At 40.9% G+C, this 21,561-nt stretch overlaps 1 protein-coding gene across 3 annotated transcripts in view; it reads right to left on the bottom strand.

Annotated features, from left to right (window-relative positions):
• The window catches only part of WDTC1 (WD and tetratricopeptide repeats 1), a 59,187-nt gene extending 39,568 nt beyond the window's left edge, over positions 1-19,619 (bottom strand). Inside the window, exons 1-4 of one of the 3 annotated variants that reach the window (XM_032495608.1) lie at positions 19,261-19,616; positions 18,416-18,723; positions 5,115-5,262; positions 3,570-3,653 (exon numbers count right to left, since the gene is read on the bottom strand). In XM_032495608.1, coding sequence (XP_032351499.1) covers positions 3,570-3,653; positions 5,115-5,162 — 132 coding nt within the window. In that variant the 5' untranslated portion in view covers positions 5,163-5,262; positions 18,416-18,723; positions 19,261-19,616. Of the gene's footprint in view, positions 1-3,569; positions 3,654-5,114; positions 5,263-18,415; positions 18,724-19,260 lie in introns of all 3 variants that reach the window. The other 2 variants (XM_032495609.1, XM_032495607.1) reach the window with 2 other exon arrangements.
• Between the last annotated feature and the right edge of the window lie 1,942 nt (positions 19,620-21,561).

Here is a 21,561-nt window from a genome sequence, read left to right as displayed (position 1 = left end):
AGCTGATTAATAACTATTCTGCTTCACATCAAGGACACTGTTTCCCTTTTTTTGCAAATAATGTCTTAGTATTACTATGAAAGTAGCTTTGACTTCATGGATTCCCTTGAAAAGGTTGTGGGGATCCCTAGGGATCTGTAGACCACACTCTGAAAACTGCTACTATAGACCATTACAATGACTTTCTAGTTTTAATCCCAGTCTATGCTTCTTTCCTTGTCTCAGACCCACTGGATCCTGTAACAGTGAAAGAAATGTCTTGGTGCTTATTAAAGGACAAGCTCTCTACTTAAACTCTGAATCCTATCCCCTCCAGCCTTTCCTAGCACTTTGCTCCTTCAGTCATTCTGTTCTTCTCCTATATCAGCAATCCCTCTCTCTCTCATCAACACACAAACAAGCTCTAGTATTTCTTCCCATTCTTAAGAATCCCTCCCTTGATCCCATAGGCCCCTCCAGTTACTGCCCCATTTCTCTCCTTTCCTTTGTAAACAAAGTCTTTCAAGAGCTGTCTATACAATTCAATAAAGCTGGAAAATAAAAACAAAACAAAATGACTTTGAAGGATGGAAGCATCATAAATAAAAAAGATGTCATTCTTCCCCCAGTCTCCTGAAATGACTCCCCACTGGTTAAAGCCAACAAGAAGACAGAAGACAAGAGAGACTACTGATACATCTGTGAAAGTCAGCTGCCCAGGTAATGAGCTGAAGAAAAGGTGAAGAGCACATTAGTAGAGCAAGAGAAGGTATCTTTTATAGTTTACCCTTTTTACTGCTTATATCCTATCTTTCTTTTCATCTAGGGGGAAAGTTTGCAATCACTAAATAACTAAATAAAATAAATTCCCATCACCCTCTTTGAAAAATATAAAATAAAAGAGAGACTTGTCTACTTCCTGTTGCTGCTGCTTCACCTCCAATTCACTCTTCCTCCCTCCTCAAGCCCTCCCTCCAATTTTTGTGTCTATTCTCACCACTTCAACAAAACTGCTCCAGTCAAGACCACAGCCACTGCTTTGTCCTCACTTACTCAAACTCTCATAAGCTCTGAGTAGAACTGACCACTCCTTCTTTCTTGAAATACTCTCATTACCTGACCTTGACACTTTCCTGGTTGTTTACTTCACTGACTCTCTTTCTTGGTTAAGTTTTTATCTCCTTAGCTTATAATCAATTTCTGAAAACTAGAGTGTCTCCAGAGCCAAATCTTGGACCCTCTTCTCCAAGGCTCCATGGATGCTTCTCTCTACAGTCCAGAGCTCTCCCCCGATTAGTACTGTCAACTGCCTACCTGACATCTCCACAAAGCTATTCAACCCAGGCTTCCAAACTTAACAGATTCAACCCCTGATTCTCTAATAAACCATATAAATTTCTCCCAGTCTTCTTTCCAGCTGCTCTAACTTCTCTAAGTCTCACAAGTAGCAAAGCTGGGATTTAAACTGTCCTTTTTTTTTTTTTAACATCTAAACCTGTGGGCATTCCTTCATACTATGCACTGCTACTATAGGTCCTTCCCAAGGTGGCCTTTAGCCAAGTGCAAACTCAAACAATTCCTTTACCTTAACATATTTTTATACTTGAGTTCCAAACTTTGGAAACAATAGGTAGGATTCTGTTTTGTGTTCACAGAAGTTTCCACGTCTATTGTGAACAAAGTTATCACACCAGGAAGAGATGATGGAGACAATGTGGGCTGGGTGGAGGCACAGCTAAAAGGAGAAGCCCAGCCAGCTAGCAGTAACTGTCTACTCAGCATCCACCAGGGCAGCGTTTTTCAGCCTCGGCATTATTGGCACTTGGCTCTGCACAATTCTTTGTTGCACATTCTTTGTTGTATTGTGATTGTAGGATGTTTAGCAGCATCCCTACCCTCTATCCTACTCTAGTTCTAGTTTTCACAACGAAAATTGTTTCTGGACATTGCCAAATGTCCCACTGGAGGTAAAACATTCTATGCCCCACCCTCAACTGCACTAGAGGGATGGACTTCGAGTTATGTTCCAAAGGAAATATGAGTAAAGGGTAAATAATACACTATATCAAAAAATTATGTTTTCAAAGAATTTCTAGAGATATGGGAAAACAATCATTTTATAAAAGTATAAAAGGGTTTACCAAACTGTAAATGGTATGAGCCCCATTCTGGAGGGGAAAAAAAAAATTACATTAAGCATGAAAAAAAAAAAAACTCGAATACTTAAGACTCATAATTGTTATTTATTGAACTAGCTTACTATGATCTAGGCACTGTATGAAGCACTTCACAAAATCATCTCATTTAATCCTCACAACAATTCTCAGCTATTGCTCCATTTTACAGATGAAGAAACTAGGGTAACTTGCACAAGGCTATATAGCTGTAGAGAAGATAGGTCTTGAAACCAAATTTATCCAGCTCCAATGCCCACCTCTTAACTACTATTCTGTTTCATAATACAAAAAAGTAGTATACCAAACGTTAACAATGCTTATCTCCAGAGAGTAGAATTAACAGTGATGTTGTTTTCTTTATATTTTTCTATTCCATACTATGAAATTTACTACTTCTATAATCAGAAAAAAATTTTAAGTGAAAGTTGTGAAGACTACTTGGTAACATGGAGAAAAGAATTATTACAGAAGAGATACAAAACTCAATGTAAAGTATGATTACAATTATGTAGAAATATGCAAGAAATAAAAGGAAGTATACAAAATGCTAATAGTAAGTATATTAGGGAGGTGGGACTAAGTAGTAATTTTTACCTATTTTTTCCATTTTACTATTAATGTAGTTTTATTTGATAATGGATAAAAGTTTATAATTAAAAGAAAGCAATAAAAATCATCTCTAATTTTATTACCTCAAATAACACTCTTAGTATTCAACAAATTGCTTTCTAGTTTTTTTCTAAGATCAATACAATCACTTGCAAACCGAATGTGAAGGAACCAAAGAAAATTCTTATTCAAATTGAAGATGATACTAAGCTGGACAGGACAGCTAAAAGTTGGATTCATAACATGATCATGAGAAAGGAAAGGGATGGAATTAACATTATGGAGTGTCTCTGTGTCAGACACAATGAAAAAGCTGAATTTCTGGACTGAAGGCCTGGCTTTCCATGGACCAAGGTGTTTGGTTTTTCTAAACCTTTCTTTAAAAAATACCTATTCCCTATCTACCTCCACACAGTATTTCTTCGAAGCTAAAATGAGAAAGCGTGTGTGTTTGTGTTTGTGTATGTGTGTATGAAAACACTTTGTAAACTCTAAATTCCTGTACAAAGGTAAGAATCACTATTGTCCAAGCCAACAGTAAAAACAGTGGGTATGCAATTCAAGTCTTTTTCCAAGCACAAAGGAAGCAATATGACTAAAAAATAATTTCTGCGTGACCATGTCGATCACTAACCTTGATTCAGATTTGTCTGCCTAATGAAACTGCTGTAAAGGAGAGGTAACCTTCAGGTACAGCCTACAGAGAAAAACTGTTTATGCCTTGAATAGTACCAAGAGGATTCTCTGCAGGCAGAGAATAGAGAGCCAGCCATCTGCATCTAGGGTACAAATTGGATCTCTTACCTGCAGCTCTGCTTCCAGGCCCAGCCGTCTGATAAAGGGGTCAGTGACATGGTAGCGCCGCTCAAAGCTCAGGGCACCCCGCTCCTGGGGGGCAGAAATAAACTCATAGATTCACTGGTTCAATTCAACGTGGTTTACTATGTGCCTGTTACACATACAGCATACTGTGCTGGGCACCATAGGAGCTAGAAAGGAGAACAAGGAATTGGCCTATAGAAGTTTGTACTCTACTTGGGCAGGGATTAGAAAATAATAGAAGAGAGTATATAATTAAGCACTAAGTTGTGCTTGTTGGGTTACAAAAAAAAAAGGAAAAATTTGAAACAACAAATAGGGAATGCTTCCAATGTTTAGGTCAGAGAGGGTGGGCATCATCATTGGCACACAGTTGTGGGGTATATACAAAGAAAAAAAATAACTCGCTTGGTCCTTCCAACTCTATGATTCTGGGCCTCTAGCAACTGGTCCTTGCTCTGGGGGGCCATCTAGTCTAATGAAATCACAAAAAAAAAAAAAAACCCACAAATGGACAAAACTCCAAAAGGATTCAGGGATGCAGGGGAAAATGTACAAACACAGACTAACGTGCCTCACATAGAGGCATACACTCAATCCTGCTGGATGGTGACCACAGCTTACGCTGCATGTCACTTAATTTTCAAAGATTTTTGGCACTTAACCTTTACAAAGAACTTACTCATGTTCTTTTGGACTTCATTCTCAAGATCAGCCTGCAGGCAGGTAGACATTATTACTATTTAACAACAGAAAACTGAGGCACCAGGGAAGTAAAATGACTAGTCTTATAGGTAGTTAATTAGGGCAGTGGTGAGATTTTAAGCTCCTGACCCCAGCTTGGGGTTCTTAGTATAGAAGCATATCTTGTCTTGGTGGAATCTCTTCCATTAAACCCCTATGCTCCTTTAACCGAGGGTTTCCCTGACAGAGTCTGGGCTACCTCGCTAAATGAACTTGGCTGCCCAGGCATCCATTCACCTTATGGTATTGGAGTATCTCCTATGTACAAAGTGCAAAGGAGAGGTGCAGGCTTTGGTATAGGAGACCCTCAAAGGAGAGAAGAAAGAACTGAAGCTAAACTGGGAATAAGACTCTCCCAGGTTGTGGTTTATGTACAACTGAGCAGCTGGAACAACATGAAGAAGCTCTATTTACTCCTGCTTCACCCCACCTCCACCACACATGTATGCCTACACACACACACACACACACACACACACACACACACACACACACACACACACACACACAGATGTGCATGCACATGCTCCCCTCCCTCACCAGACTCCATCAGTCTCAGCAGCCTAGATATAAGCACTTGTACAGTGGAGTCTCCATGAATTCCATGTTCTTGGGTAAAAGAAGATGGGAGTCAAGAGGCTCCGATTCTAGTCCTGGGTCTGCCACTAATTACTTCTGTGACTTCAGGCAAGTCACCAACTCTAGTCCTCAGTTTCTTTGGCTATAAAATGAATTTGTCGGGAAGAAAGGACCTCATGCTTTGGTTCAGACGTCTGGGCTGCTTACCTTGATCTGCCTACGGATGAGGTCTCTAGTTATGTTGACTTTTGCCATCTTCTCTTAATAGATTCAACAGAAGGAAGCTATAGAAGGATCTTCAGGACACTTGAGCATTCCAACCAAGCCCAGGTCCACAAGACACACATTTAATTACCTGGGGAAAAAAGACCATCAAACCTTGGGAGATGGAATAAGGTAGCTCTGGAGTCCTGATTTCACCCCTAAAACAGCCCACCACCCCAGCCAGTAAACTGGCAATTGCCTGTGATTTATGACATGGTGGGCTGGCCCTGCTCCATAGTGTTGAAGAACCTCTGTAGGGAGTAGGGGGTGAGGAGAAGGGTGGAGAAACAATGACTCACAGCCACAGGAAGTACTGGAACAAACACTGAAGTAGTCATGTGTGCTTCTCCAGAAAATGGGGATGGGGGGGTGGAAATGAGTATGAAGGAAGACGGAAGCATATTCTGAAAGTAAGAAAAACGCATACAGCAAGAAAGATGTCAAGTTTCACTTGCTCAGTAGGCATCTGTGGCAACCAGTCTGAAACTTTTATTATGCTTCAAAAATCCTTGACTCTCAGCTTGGCTCTCCCCAAAACCAAATCAGTATCACAGACAGAACACTCAACCCACTAACAGATTCACAGGATCAAAATGCGTGCAGGAAATGTAATGGTGACCATGTTCAACATAAAGAAATCCCTCTGCAACATCCTGATAGGTAGGCTTTCAGTCTCAGAACCTCTTGAAGCAAACTTTTCCTTTGTTATCAACTCTGACAGCTAGAAAGACCTAGTAATCTCATTTCTGGTAATTTACCATAAGAAAGCACAAAATATGAGAAATAAAAAAGCTCCATACTCAAGCATATTCATCACAGATTTTTATAAGAGCAAAAACATTAAAACCAGCCAAGCTTCCAATGATAGAGAAAAGGCTAAATAATGTACAGCCATATGATATTATGCAGCATTAGAAATGCTACTTATGAAGGAAAAAATGTTTATATCACACCAAATATTTATATAATAACATGATGCTTTTGCAATAAATACTATTATCATAGCTATGTTTAAAAAAGGAAATATAAAAATAATAATTGTCATCTTTGGATAATAGTATGACTGATTTTTTTCTTCCTACTTTTGATGTTTTCACTTTTTTTTCTATAAACACACATTAATTTCACAATCAGAAAAAAAAAACAAACCTAGAGCAAAAAACCCCACCAGGTTTTAAAAGAAAGTTCTGCCTCCTGTTATTTCCACTTTTTGGTCCTGGTTCCACCTCTGAAGCTACACAGGAGGTCTAGTCTTTCTTCTCCATGACGGTCCTTTGTGCTGTGATGATGGCTCTTAGGGCCCACCAGGCCTCTCTGCCAACCCTCTAAAGCCAGCAGGACCTCCTGAGACCACTTCTAGATCTCCTGGTTCTCACTTTAAACCAGTTGGCCTCCTGCAGATTCCGAGCTCATCCTCCTGAAATCAAATCTTCTCCACCTGATCTGTGAACAGACTCCTTCCTTTCCTTTGACATTTAACTACAAAAGAAGGCTTACTCTTATGGTATCCATATTCAATCAGGAGGGGATAGATAATAAATATAATACAAATAAAACAAGAATATATCCAGCAGTGAAAAGTGCTATGATGAAAATAAAACAAGTTGATCTGAGAGTGGTTGATGGGCTACCTTTAGATGTGAGGTCAAAGAAGATACAGAGCATTGTGGAGTTTTTGGCTGCTCCGCATTTGAACTCCTTCCTATATTTTGGCAATTCACCATCTAAGAAGCCTGGTGGGAGGCAGAGCACCCTCTCATTATGAAGTGAGAATGGTGGAGACTAAGATTCTCTTTCTGATGCTCCCCTCCACCTAGAGTGTGTACAAATAGCTCAAGTTATGCCAACAAACACATGAGCCCCAGATATTAATTGGGATCCATTGTCAAAGAATCAAAGGGCCATGGAGAGCTCATGCTGACAAAGGGGTGCTGTAGTTGCCATTAAGGTCCAGTCAGCTGGTGATGGTGGTGTAAGCTGTAAAAGCAGCAGCAGTGACCTCATGGACTGGTTCTGTGAATAATTTTAGCTGTGGGTCCTTGCTGCTATCCAGTTTCCCTTCTTTCAGTCCATTCTTCAAGCCTAGCCTTAAGACTTTCCCTAATATTTTCTGAGATTCCTAATATCCTTTTAAGAATGAGCCAGAGTTGGTTTCTGTTGCTTACAGCTACAAACCCTGCCTGATACAGAGCGGCTCTCTGAGAATTTGACATTTTATCTGAAATGTGAATGACAAGTCACAAAAAACTAGGGGAGATCTTTCTGGAGAGAGAGAACAACCAGTGCTAAAGCTGGTTCAAAAAGCTTTTATTGTAGATGCTATTCGTACCATCATTTTATAGAGTCATAGATAGGAAACAATTTTCACAGTGTCATACAGCTAATAAATGATCTGGAGCATGGACTCAAACCCAGAGTTGTATGTATTTTCTTAACCACTATGTACATATGAATTAATTACTATGGTACGTAATTTCCTAGAGAAATGATAACTATGAGAATCTCCAAAAGAGCCAACTAAATTCTTACTACTCACTCATCAATTTTCTTAAAACACTAACTGGGTTTTTACCAAGCACCATGCACTGTGCTAGACAGGGGGGAATACTGAGATGAAGGACATAGTACTTATACTAAGAAAGCAAAGAATCAAAGGCAAGGGGCTTTAGCTAAGATTGGTGTGTGGCTTGGAAATACTAAAAGGAACAAGAGGGGATAAAAGTAGAGAAACAAGACAAGCAAAAAACCACTACAATTCAGGTAAATGGTAAATGGAAGCTGGCATTTAAAACAGTATCAGACTGGCAGGCAGAGGTTTAAAACCCCAAATGTCAAATTTAATATACCTACTATCTAGTTAGTATTTTGGTGAACATTTCTGTTCCCATCCTGAGAAGAAATGATAACACACTGGCAGATAACTCATTCTAGAGCACAGTCCACCTTCTCCTCTCTTAAGGAAATAGGGATTCAGTGCCTTTCCAAAAACTTTTAGAGGCAGATAATCTCTAAGTAGAGATTGTTTAAAAGGCTCATATCAGGAGAGAAAATATCCTCAAGTATACAAGGGGCATAACTAGTTTCATATTTCAGCCAAAGTCTCTCAAATACAAATAATCAGATCAATAAGTGAAAGTTATTTGAATATGAGATTTAATCTTGGTCAAATTTTAAAAGCATTATTTTAAGGAAGGTTCTGAAATAGTCAATTCTACAGAGTAAAGAACTCATAGATATTAAATGATATGAATGAAAGATTTGGAATTGATGAAAGGAAGTTATATATATATATTAATATATATGATTAAACCCTATAAAAGTCTACATCAAAGGATTTCTATCTCTGGTGCACTATGCAAATTACATAATGTTCAGTTCTGCTAAGAGGCAAAAAGACTGAAATAAGTGACTTCAAGAATCCTTAAGAAAAAATTGTCAATGTCTATTATGCCAGGCACTGTGCTAGACTTTGAAAATACAGCAAAGAATAAGCCAAATAAAGACACTTCTCTTCAAGAGCACACAATATAGTTGCCATTAACTGAATTTCAATGGCACCAAGGCTATTGTAATCAGAGCTCCATAGAGGGACTGAAAAAGGCTAATTTAACCAAATGACCAAAACGAATAACTAGGACAGTAAATTCAGAAGGAACAACATGGAATAATAAATTAAATCTTATTTATACTAATTTATTCATATATCTTAGAAGAAAGCACAAAAATGACAATGGGGGAAACAAAACTAAATATATGACAGTAGAGCCAGAGAGACAACTGGGAACTCACTAATGAAGAATGAGGACTTTAATAGACTGCAAGCAACCTTTAATGTGTCTTCTTCATTCTAAGGATAGTACAGTTAACTGAATAAACCCTCACTTTCACACTTAAAGCTCTAATAACTTTGAGGGCTAATTTGTTTACAGAACACAAAAGCTCAATAAAAACTTTCTCTAGCTAGAATGCAAAGGTTTAAGAATGGTATCTTCTTGTAATTTAGGATATTGCAGGCCAACTCTACTTGATACTCAATGAAAAGCCAGAAGAAGGAAGCCAGTTTCTGGGAGTCAGGAATACAAAAAATATAAAAATACCTAAGGCACAGGGGAAAACATATGACTTAAAGTTACAAAGAAAATATGAGCTGCTCTGCAGATGTTACACCTCCCAAAAGGTATTCTACTCCTGGAGCTCTAAAATGCCGAACACTTAAAACCATCTCTTCCACAAACTTTTAATTTAGGCTTCTGGGAAACTTTCTTCCATGGACATATCTCTGCTATTATAAAGGAAGCTAATAAGAAAATAAAATTCAATTAACAACTCAATTTAGAGGAATTAATCTCATATTTCATAATCCAAAGGGTATCAGTAATATAAAGCCTGAGGTTAACAAGCCCTAGAACAAAGTACACCTGGAGAAGATTACTCATCTGGAACCAAGGATGGAATGGTAATATACAAACAAACATGAGGAACCACCCATTTCAGGTGTGCATAGTCCTTGTTTGGGCTCTGGTTAATGTAGCAGAAAGAGAAGCAGACTTAAAATACTTAGGCACTTGGGCCTGAATTCCTAGTTGTGCAAGTTAACTTATCTTTCTGAATTTCAGTTTCCTCATTTGTAAAATAAGGATGCTAACCTATTTCAATGTGAGGAATAAATGATGAAATATATATGAAAGTATAATACAGTACCTGGATCACAGTAGGTGCTTAAGAGACGTCAGCCAAATGTGAATTCTACTGAGACCTGATAACTCTTGTTTTCTATGCTCAGTGGCATGGTGGCAATATTCCTCCCATACTTCCTTCCCTACCAGAGAGACAAAGCTGGCATTGGGGCTTCTAGTGTAGGATGGTGGGGCACAGAAAGCAGGATGTCTTCCTGGCCAAAGGAATATCAGGCGGACAGAGAAAAAAAAAAGAAAGAAAAAGAAAGTAGGATATCTTTATCACCTCTGCTAGCTTTGAAATGTAAGATCAGGAGGAAAAAAGCAACTTTGTTAAAAACAAAAAAAACTCCATACAAAAATTTTACAAGAATGTTTATAGCAACATTATTCATAACAGCTAAAAGGTAGAAACAACCCAAATGTCCCATCAGTTGATGAATGTATAAATAAAATGTGGTATATCCATACAATGGAATGTTGTTTGGCCATAAAAAGGGATGAAACGATACATGCTACAACATGGTTGAACCTTGAAGATATTATGCTAAGTGAAAAAAGCCCACATACTGCATAATTCTATCTAAATGAAATGTACAGAACAGGCAAATCTTTAAAAATAGAAAGTAGATTTGTGATTTCTTCAGGCTGGAGGGGATGGGAGATAAAAGAGTAACAGTTAAGGATACCTGTTTCTTTTTTTTTTTTTTAATTGAAGTGAAACTCACATAACATACAATTAACATATAACTTTAAAGTGTACAATTCAGTGGTATTTAGTACATTCACAATGTTGTGTGGCCACCCCCTCTAGCTAATTTCAAAATATTTCCATCATCCCAGAAGAAAACATCATACCCATTAAGTAGTTAGTCTCTAGTTCCTCTTCTCCCAAATTGGCTATTACCAATTTACTTTATCTATCTATGGATCTACTTATTCTAGATTTTTCATATGCAGTCATCCTACAATATGTGGCTTTTTAACATCTGGCCTCTTTCACACAGTATAATGTTTTGAGGTTCAGCCATGTTGCAGCATGTATCAGTACTTGGTTCCTTTTTATGGCTGAGTACCACTCCATTGCACTGCCATGCCACATTGTGTTTATCCATTCATCTGCTGGCTGTTGCAAATAGTGCTGCTATAAACATTTGTGTACAAGTATCTGTCTGAGTACCTGTTTTCAATTCTTTGGGGTATATACCTAGGAGTGGAATTGCTGGGTCATATGGTAATTTACTTTAAACTTTTTTAAGGAATTGCCAAACTGTTTTCCACAGAAGCTGCACCATTTTAAAATCTCACTGCCAATGTAAAGGGTTCCAATTTTCCCATCCTCACCAACACTTGCTTTAGAAAAATATTATAGCCATCCCCGTGGTATTTCATTGTGGTTCAGGGTTTCTTTTTGAGGTGATGCTCTAAAATTGACTGTGATAATTGCTGCACATATCTGTGAATACACTAAAAACCACTGAATTGTATACTTTAAATAGATGAATTATATGGTATGTGGACTATTTATACAATAAAGTTATATTAAAAAAAAACCACACACACACAAAGGAGCTACTGATACAGGCAACATGGATGAAATCTCACGGATTCTGAGCAACAGAACCCAGACATGTAATTGACTGTACTTCAATTAAAAAATTTTAATTTAAAAAAATCAAAAAATAAATTTAAAAAGTACACACTACATGATTCCATTTATATGAAGTTTTAGAGCAGGCAGAACTAGTTTTAAAAAAATCAGATGTTTTGCCTGGGGCTGTGGAAACTGACAAGAAAGGACATTTGAGAACTCGACAGAAAAGTTCTATATATCGCAGGGAGTATGATTTCATGGATATTGGGGGTATGGGTTACATGGATATATCCATTTGTTAAAACTATATAATCAAAATTAGTGCATTTTAATGTATGTAAATTTTACCTAAGAAGTAGAATGGAGGGTGGAATGCAGGGGAGATTCAAATGAAACAAGAATGGTAGAATGTTGGCAGTTACTGAAATAGGATGATGGACACACAGCAATTTATTATACCATTCTATTCTGTTTACTTTCTATATATTTTGAATTCCCTCTAATAAAGTCTAAAAATCCTTCCTGTTATAGAATCATTCAAAACATGGAAGGCTGATTAATGAAATGGAAAACTATTAGTCATATTAGTTTAAAAAAATCAGGTTCAAGACATATATATGGCCATTCCAAGCTCAGGGAAAAAAAGACAAACCAAAAAATGTACATATCTATGATGCTATAACAAGAAGAATACGCACCAAAAATGTTAGCCAGTGGTCATTTCTCTAGTAGGACAAAAGCGATTTTTTTCTTTCTATTCCTGTGTATTTTCCAAGTATTCTACTGAAAACTTATTATTTTGTTATTATTTATAATAATTTAGAAATTGCCATCAGGAACTAGCTTTGGATGGAAAGAAACGTGAGTTTGAATCTGGCTTTTCCACACACAAGTTTGTGTTCTTGCACAAAATTATTTACTTTTAAGCTCCTGGGTTTGTTTTTTCTTTTTACCTGCCATGTTGGTATATGTAATAATATCTATCTCATATGGTTATTGGAAAAAGTGATGAAATAATGCATTGTAAAACACTCAGCACAATATCTGGCATGTGGTAGGCGCTCAAGAAACACTGGCTATTTTTTCTCATCTGTTACGGGGAGATAATGATAGTACTTACTCAGTACTGTTGTGAGGATTACATGGGATAATTGGCACACTGTAAATACTTGCTAAGTATGAGTACCAGTATCGTTTTCAATATGAAAAAAATTGTTTAAGAAAAGCCTCCTCTCAAAAAATTAAACATAGAGTTATCATGTGATCCAGAATTCCACTCTTAGGTATATATCCAGGAGAAAACTTATGTCCACATGAAAACTTGTACATGAATGCTCATAGCAGCATTGTTTATAATATCCCCAAAGTAGGAACAACCCAAATGTCCATTAATGGATAAATAAAATGTGGTATATTCATATAATAAAATATTATTCAGCCATAAAAAGGAATGAGGTATTGATTCACATTATAACAAGGTTGAAACTTGAAAATATTATGTTAAGTGCAAGAAGCTAGTCACAAAGGGCCACATATTTTATGAATCCATTTATATGAAATGTCAAGAATGGAAAAAGCTATAGAACAGAAAATAGATCAGTAATTGCTGAGGACTGAAGGAGAAGATGGGGTGACTGGTGGTGAGCAGTGATAGCTAAGGGGTGTGGGTTTCTTTTGGGGGGAGTGACTAAAATGCTCTGGAATTAGATATTGGTGATGGTTGCACAACTTTATGAATATATCAAAAAGTGCAGAATTGCACACATTAAAAGGGTAGATTTTAGGGTAAGTGAATTATATCTCAATTACAAAGAAGGAAAAACCTCAAAACTCTCCTTTTCTCTACCTTAAAATCACAACTTATGAACAGAGAATTTAGTTCTTACCCTTTCCTTCATCTGTCTCCTACCTTGAACAGAAGTTATTATGTGGCTTCTCTTCCCCAAAAGACCAAAAGCATCCTGAGGGCCAGCTCTTTATCTGATTCATCTATTAATCCTCTTGTATCTTCAAGAAGTGATGTGGACTTAGCAGGTGCCAATAAATACTTGCTGAATGAACAACAGCATGACTACCTTGCATGCATTCAGTGTTTTATACCCATCACAACACTTTTGTTCATGTTTTTCATTTGAACTTTCACAACAACCTTGCGAGGAAGCTAAAAAGTTATTATCATCCCCATTTAACAAGGTAGAACTGCAGCACAGTGCTATGTGGTACTAAGGAACAAGCACTGAACTGGGGTCTAGGGTCCTGTGGTCCTGGCCAAGATCTGCCTCTAATCGGCTGTGTGACTTTGAGTAAGGCATTTCATTCCCTCAGCCTATTTCTCCATCTGTAAAATGAGAGGTAGACTCCGAGAAGAGCTACAAAACCTGTTCCAATGCCACTATCCCACGATTCTACACACTGCTAGGTAGCAGTAAAGTGGAAATGGAACCCAAGTCATCTGTATTCTCTTTCCCCTGGCCTTGCTGTTGCCCACTGCAGCAAGGTGCCCCCAGCTGAGTGACAACTGACCCCCTTTCAACGTTTTGAATTATGCAAAAGAAGTTTCCTTTCACTCTGTTTGGTGTGGTTTTCCTACTGAAGCAATTCTACAGAAGAGGGAAAAAAATGTACTTCCAATGCATAAAGGTAACTGGAACTAGTATAAAAAAATAAAAACAGTTGGGCTGTGGAGTCAGACAGACCTAAGGTTCAAATCCCAGTTTTGCCACCTACTTTCTTTGTGACAGCATTTCTAAACCTCAGTTTCCTAATCCATAAAACAGGGATGATAAAGCCTACCATCCCATAGTGATAAAGAATAGAAGGGCCTGACAGTGAGCCTGGTAAATAATATTTATTGCAAATTCTATGTATTTCACAAGTGTTATCTGACAGACTCCTCACAACAGCCCTATGAAAGAGGTACTATTATTATCCTCATTTTACCAACAAAGGATGTGAGGCACAGGGAAGTTAACTTGCCCAAAGTTACAGTTAACAAATGAAGAGTCAAACTAGATAGTTTAACTCCAGGACCCAGGCTGTTGGCCACTAGTCACTATAACTATCTTTAATCAGACCATGTCCATGCAGTCTTGCCCCAAAGAAACTTTGTCCCTTACCACTTCTTAGGGTTAGGCAAAGGAATCAAAATCACTGGGACTCTGCTGGTCTCAAACACAAACTTAAAGAGTGCATTTCAGAGTCATGAACTAAATTGGCACAAGGACAACATCTGGGAGAGGCTGGTAGGACAGGCCCACTAGCAAAGCATGTTTGGAAAAGTTCTTTGCTGTCTTTGAGTCTCCTGGCTAAAATGATTCTATATGGGGCTGACTGAAGCTTTCTCTGTGGAAGGCCATCTTAAGAAATGCTTCACTTTGTGGGAGGCCCTGGATTAAAACTCACCTTGATGTCTTCCCTCCCTGTATGAGTTCTGTATTGCCATTTGACCTTTGTGAAAAAAATTTCCCTGATGTTTTCAGAGCTTTGCTTTTCAGTGATCATAGCTAATTTATCTGCCTTCTCCTAAGGCCACAATTAAGATAGTGGAAGGGAACAGAAAGAGAAATGGAAGCGTATTTTGATAATGCCATTTTTTCTCACTGTATTTAAGAGCATCCACAGTCTTCAATTTTTGCCTTTAACTTGCATCTTTCTGAATCCTGCCATGAGTAAAAGTAACTCTCATAGAGAAGCCTTTTTAAGTTTCACCTCCAACTTTACTCCTTAGCAGAAAGGTCAAAGAAAACTAAGCCAATCAATTTGGAAATGCTTCCTTTCTAATTCAACTGCAGATATGTTACATCCAGATGTCCAACTTGAGGGAACCAGGTAAGCACCCAAACACTCAGGCCCCAACTGACAAAGCTCCCTGACCAGAAATGCCTGACTCCCATTTTGAGAAAGGCTCTCTAAAAGTTCAGGAATAAGCACAATTTTATGCTTTCTGAAAACAGAATCTGGGGGTTATGAAAAAGGACAAAACTTTACCAACATCCTGATCCTAACACTGCCTCCAGAGAGCTTCTGGAGAGCTACCTGGGCAAGGACTGATTCTGCTCTGCCCTCTTCCCCAAGAAAATGGGGTTAATGCCTCCCCAGATGGCTGCAGGAGGATTAAGGGTTATAATTCTTGGCATCCAGCTCTGTCATAGCTCTAGAGTTGTGACCTTGTTCATCCTAAAATAAGACATTAAATATAAAAATGAAAACAGTGATCCCTGAATCTGACTCTATAACAGGGTGAGACTTTTCTTTCTGCAAGGCTTCTGGTATTGTCTCCAATGCTCCAACCTGTTGGCTGAATCCGCCTCTTTATTCAGGCCTCAAGTTTTTAAGGTATTAGTCACTAATGCCACAAAGCCCTTTTAGGAGTCAGCAGCTATTACTAATAGCACAAGGAATGAACCCCAGAACTCCCAGGGTTCCAGTCAGGCCTGAATTCACCCTGAAGAAACCAAAGTGGTAGCCCTTTACCTCCAAACCCCGGGCTCCTGAGGGCAATCAAGGAGGTCTAGTGAAAATTGTCTATTACATCATTTAGTCCTCATAAACCCATTGTAAGGTAGTAAGGTAGTAAGTAAGGTAAGCTGTCTTAAGTCTCATTTCACAGATGAGGGAACTACAGCTCAGAGAGGACACGTGATTTACCCTAGGCCACACAGCTAAGATGGTGCAGACATAGGTTCAGCTATCAGCCATACTACTGCTAGCTATGCAACCTCCAGCATATTTTTTGCAACTTTCTGGACCCTCGGTTTCCTCATTTGTAAAGTGGGAAAAATAATACCTACCTCATGGAGGATTTCTGAGGATTAAATGAGATATTTTAGGAAAAGTGTCTAGCAAATGGCAGGCACAAAGTAAGTATTCAACAGATATTAGTTTTTTTTACAGATCAAAGTGACAAGAATTTGATATCATTTTCACATAACAACAGAGTTAAAAATACTAAAAAAAAAACCAAAAAAACAAAACCCACTTAGTCCAATTACCCACATAAGTACAAACTCCTCTACCATATCCTTAAGAAGTGCCAAAGCCTCTGCTTGAATACCTTCCATGATGGGTAACTCATTCCCTCACAAGGCAGCCCATTTTGTTTTCAGAAAGCCCAATTCTCTCCCTTATCAAACCAATGCCTACCCTCTTGGAATTTCCATCCTTTGATCCTAGTGCTGCCTTCCAGAATCACATGGAGAAGTCCAGTTCCCTTTCCAAAGACAGCTCTTCAAATATATGTTCCCCCAGGTCTTAGCGTTGGTCCTTTCAGCTCTTTCTCATGTGTCACAACCCCTGAGGAGACAGACCTGGTTCTGAATTCTGATCCTTTCCCTTACTAGCTGTGTGACCTTAACAAAGTCATTTTACCTCTCTGAACCTGTATCTTCATATATATAATAGGAAAAATGATTTTCATCTTCCAGAGCAGTCATAAGTGTTAAATTAGATAAAGTAAGAACATTACCTACCACAGAGCCTGACATATACCAGGCCTTCAATAAATGTCAGTCACCTTTTAGGATGTATTCCAATTGGTAAATATCCTTCAAAGTAAATTAGCCAGAATTAAATGTAACACCAAGGGATTCGTTTCTGATGGCAACTGTCAGGGCTTGGATTTTTGAAGAGCTTTCTTTTTAGGTAGCTGAGAAGAAAGCACAGCCTACAAGTTATATGGGTTTGGCAGCCCAAACATGTAGTGGAGAATCTGGAAAGGTGAGGACGAAAGAAGAAAGGAAATAGGATGGATCATTAAACCAGTGACCCAAAAGAAAAGGTAAATATCACCACATTACATGTCTATGACTCCCTCTCTGACACCCAGGACTGCACATGTGGGCTACATTCCTTAATTCAGAAAGGAGAGAAGAAAAATACAAATAATTAAAGAATAATTAAAGTCACAGTTCTGGGTCTTCCCAACAGTTAGCCACTCAAGATCCACAGACATTTAGTAGGGGGCTTCTTCAGTTGAATCCTTCCAGATTCTGAAGTCCAGGTGTGTAGAAATATCCTGAATAGGATGTCCCACGAGTCATGGATACTCTGAGCTCTTTCCAGGTAGAAAACTGCCAGCTGTTTGACAACTCTAAAACTCACCACTGGCAAATCGTCAATGTTAACTCTGTCACCACAATCATTACACATGCTCCCTTTCCTTCAGCAACCTCCAAGGGAAGGAGTCCCAGGTGAAAATATGGATTGTTGTTCAATTATTCTTCAGAGTTGACCCAAAGCACTACTTCTACAAACTGGGATGTGACTTGAACATAAGTGCTCCCAAATAGGTCAAAACAGGTAAGGATAGTAGGACTCCAGAATTAAAGTAGCATGATCACAAACTATAGGAGAAAAAGTTATTTCCCACCTGCCAATGAAATATAACAACCTGTAATGAAGAAATTCATCATTAGTCTCAGACTCGGCCCAAAGGAGCCCTGCTGATTACTCCCTGGTCTGTGATAGAGGAGCTTATCATTACTATACTCAACAACCAAGATTCAATTCAATCCCTTTACAAATACAAGAACTACAAAAAAGAATAAGCCAGACCTCAAACCAGAATTAGCCTTAAGTAGTTCCTTTAACTCAGTGAACAGAGACTGGTCACTCAAGAAGGACTGTAAGGTACAGAAATGCTTAGTGCAGGCCACTGAGCGTACCTGTGCCCTAGGTAGGGGTTTCATAAAGCCTTTGAGTCAAGAGGTGCCCTCACAATAGTCTCCTTCTCAAAACTGTTTCTTTATTAAAAGAGAAACTACACTGCCACTTTACCCTGATCATCTATCCCATCTTTGGGAAGAATGGGGAAGCTACAGCCACCCTGCCAGGCTTCTAAACCCACTAACTTGAGAGGAAGACTTTAAAGTTGCTCCATCACTACCTTAGGAAGTTAAAGAAAGTCATAGAAGAAAAGGGCTTTGGGGGAAATAGTCAAATTAGGTTGTTAGAACATTAGTCATAAGTCCCGATACCTCTTTTCTAGAAGCCCCAAAAGTACACCTGCAGATCAATGCCAGAGGGCACTAAGCAAATTCAACCTGGCTGGCAAGGGGGCGTCTCACTGCAGCTTTCAGCAACGAGAACTGGATCCTGCTGGGTCGCAGTCTCTCTCCTACTTCACACTTCCTATTTACCCTTTGAAGTGGGTACTGAATAGCCAGTTCCCAAGTAAAGGGCCTTTGTACGGGCGCTACAGTCGCCTGGTGGAAACACCTTGGCAGAGTTCAGTCTGGTGCCAGGATGGGCCACTGAAGGCATCTGCGGCTGCCAGAAGCCTGGACTGGACACGGGGACACACACACACAGAGAGAGAGAGAGAGAGAGAGGGAGAGAGGGAGAGAGGGAGCGAGGGAGAGAGGGAGAGAGGGAGATAGAGAGGGAGAGAGAGAGAGAGAGAGAGAGAGAAAGAAACACTAAGAGAGCAGGTCAGGTCAACGGTGCCCTCCCGGCACTTCCACCTGCCCCTTCTTCCCAAGATCCGCGCCAGATCAGATGTCAAACAAAAACTCCGCAAAAAAGTCCCATGATGGGACGACTTCCACCTCTCCCTCGGCAGAACCTCCCCGGACTCCCAGAGCCTTCCCGCGACGTCCTGGCCAGCCTTCCGTCCCCACCCCACCCCCGGTCCACTCTGCCCTCCGCCCCGGCGAGGCCTGCCCCCTCTCGGGACAACCCGGAGCCCCCAGGCTGGCAGGCTCAGGCCCCCAGGCCAGCAGGTCTGGGGCCGGCCCAGAGCGGGCGGCCCGTGTGCCAGGGCTGCCGGAGCCGGTCCTCGCCTCGGCGCCTGCGGAGAGCAGGGGGCGGGGGCTACCCGTACCTGTCAGGCCTCTTCCCAGGACCGGCGGCGGCGTCGCAACTTCAGGAGCCCATGTCCGTCCGGGGGGCCCGGCCCCTCTCCCCGGAGTGGGGGCGCGGATCCCGGGGAGGGGGCTGGGGGACCCGGGCAGCTCTAGCCCCTTCCCATGCTCCCCGCCCGGCGCCTGGCCGGGGCCGGACAGCGCCTCCGCCCGCCCCTGCGCACCGCCTCACACCCGCGCTCACACACACTCACACTCCCTCGCGCGCTCTCACACACGCACTCCCCTCCCTCCTCCTCCTCTGTTTATCTCCTCCAGCTGTCTGGGGACCCAGGAGAAGCTTAGCACCGCGCCTGCGCCACGCAGTCTCCGCCCCCGCCCCGCGCCTCACAGCCAGCGGCCACGCTACGGAGACAGCGCCTGGCTGTTTCCAGAATGGCGATCAGGCCCCCCCCCCCAACCCCCGCGCCCGGTCAACGTCTGCTGCTGGCGGCGCCTACTAACCTGCTAGTGGGGAAGCCCCGCACCGCCGCGACCAATCCACTTCGCCACTCGCCAGACCGGCAGCCAGTGGGCAGGCGGAAAAGCCGGGCCAAGCCCTGGGCATCCTGGGAGTCGTAGTTTTTCTCCTTCGGAGAGCTCCTGCAGCGCGGGCTCACCCTGCTCAGTTGCCATTAGTTACCCGGACGCACCTCCCACCCTACATCCACGTAAAATGCTCCCTCACATCGTTTCTGGGACACTCCCCTCACCCATTGCCCCCAGATCCCGACATATTCTCCTAAGAGCCTCCTCAAGACTTCTCAGAGTCTCTTAATTGCGGGACCCTTCAAACTGGAGCCCCAGGGCTCCCCAGAGCCAAGCCTCAGCTTACTCCTTCCTGCTCTGGGAAGCTGCTGAAGTGGCACATTCGTCACTCTTGTCTCCCTGGCCTGAAGGAAAAGGATAAAAGGTATCAGTCTACACCGGGTGGCCTGGAGGGGAGCCAGCCGCACACACACTCTGGAAACCCTCAATTTATTGGGAGAGACAAGGTGCATCCAAGATTGGAGGAGGCTGTTCCTACCTCTGAGAAAGAGAGGTAGTTCCAGCCTTGTGGAGTCCCAAGTCTGATGGAGGAGACACGTCCTCTCTAAGGAAGTTCCCAAGGTCACAAGGGAATCATCATGCCTAACTTCTGAAGGTAGAGACCAGGTCCCACCCATGAGGAGCCTCGAGTCAGAAAAGGAAGACATGGTCATCTTCAGAGAATGGAAACTGGTCACTCACACATAGGGTGCCATCTTTCAGATAATAACAACAATTTGCTTTTGTTGAGCATTTACTATGCCAGCACTGTATTGAGTACAGTTCCTTAGATAGGTACTATTACTGTACATGTTTTGCAGGAGAGGAAGCTGAGGCATAAGAAAGTTAAAAGCAGCTTGCCCAAGGTCACAGAGCTGATAAGGAACTAATCTGAGATTCAAACCTAGATCTGCCTGACTGCAGAGTTTGAGCTTTTGAACATTACCTGTCCCTCCAGTGAGAACCAGGCAGCACCTACCCTCAGGAAGGACTGTATATACGTATTTAGCATTTATAGTGTTTGAACCCTGTTTATCACTCCATGGGACCCACTGATTTCAGTTAGTCTCATCATTTTACCAAGGAGAAAAACTATGGCCTAGAACACTCTGGTGACTTGCCTAAAGTCACAAATAGTTAAGGGCCCAAATTGTTCACTCCAGTCCCACTGGTCCATTGAGAGTATCCCAACACATCCTGAGCACACTACACCTGTGTTCAAGCTAGTCCCTCCACTTGCAATCACTCTCCTGCACCCATTTATCTTACTGATCTTCTGTTCCTTCTCAAAAATCCTGCTTAGCTAAACTATGAGTCAGCCAATCTCATGCCCCAAACTTGGGTCTGAATCTTAGAGTCAAGTGGGCCTTAATTTGCTTCCCTGCTCTGCATACTCAGCTTTCTGCCCTTCAGCAAGTTCTCTCTCATAGTGCCACACATTTCCTTGTTGTACTATTCTGATCATTACAGTTTTTCTTAGTAATAAAGTTCTTATTCCACTTATTTGTCTCAACTCTGTTCTCTGTGGCAACATAGATTTTGTGCATTAAATGAGGTGATATTTGCCTAAACTATAAAGACTTGGGTCAACTTGGTAAGAGGTAACAGAAGTGGTAGCCCATGTGATTCCTTTTGCTCTTAAAAAATGTCTATGCTATGATGGCCCCACTAGAAGTTAGCAGATTTATTGAGACTGTTTTCTGTTGCAAGTAATAACCTGACCAGCAATGGCTTTAACACATGAGATTGGGTTT

Source organism: Camelus ferus, chromosome 13 (assembly GCF_009834535.1).
Source record: "Camelus ferus isolate YT-003-E chromosome 13, BCGSAC_Cfer_1.0, whole genome shotgun sequence".
NCBI lineage: Eukaryota > Metazoa > Chordata > Mammalia > Artiodactyla > Camelidae > Camelus > Camelus ferus.
Note: the sequence above shows the minus strand (reverse complement) of the source record. Positions and strands in the feature narration are given on the sequence as shown.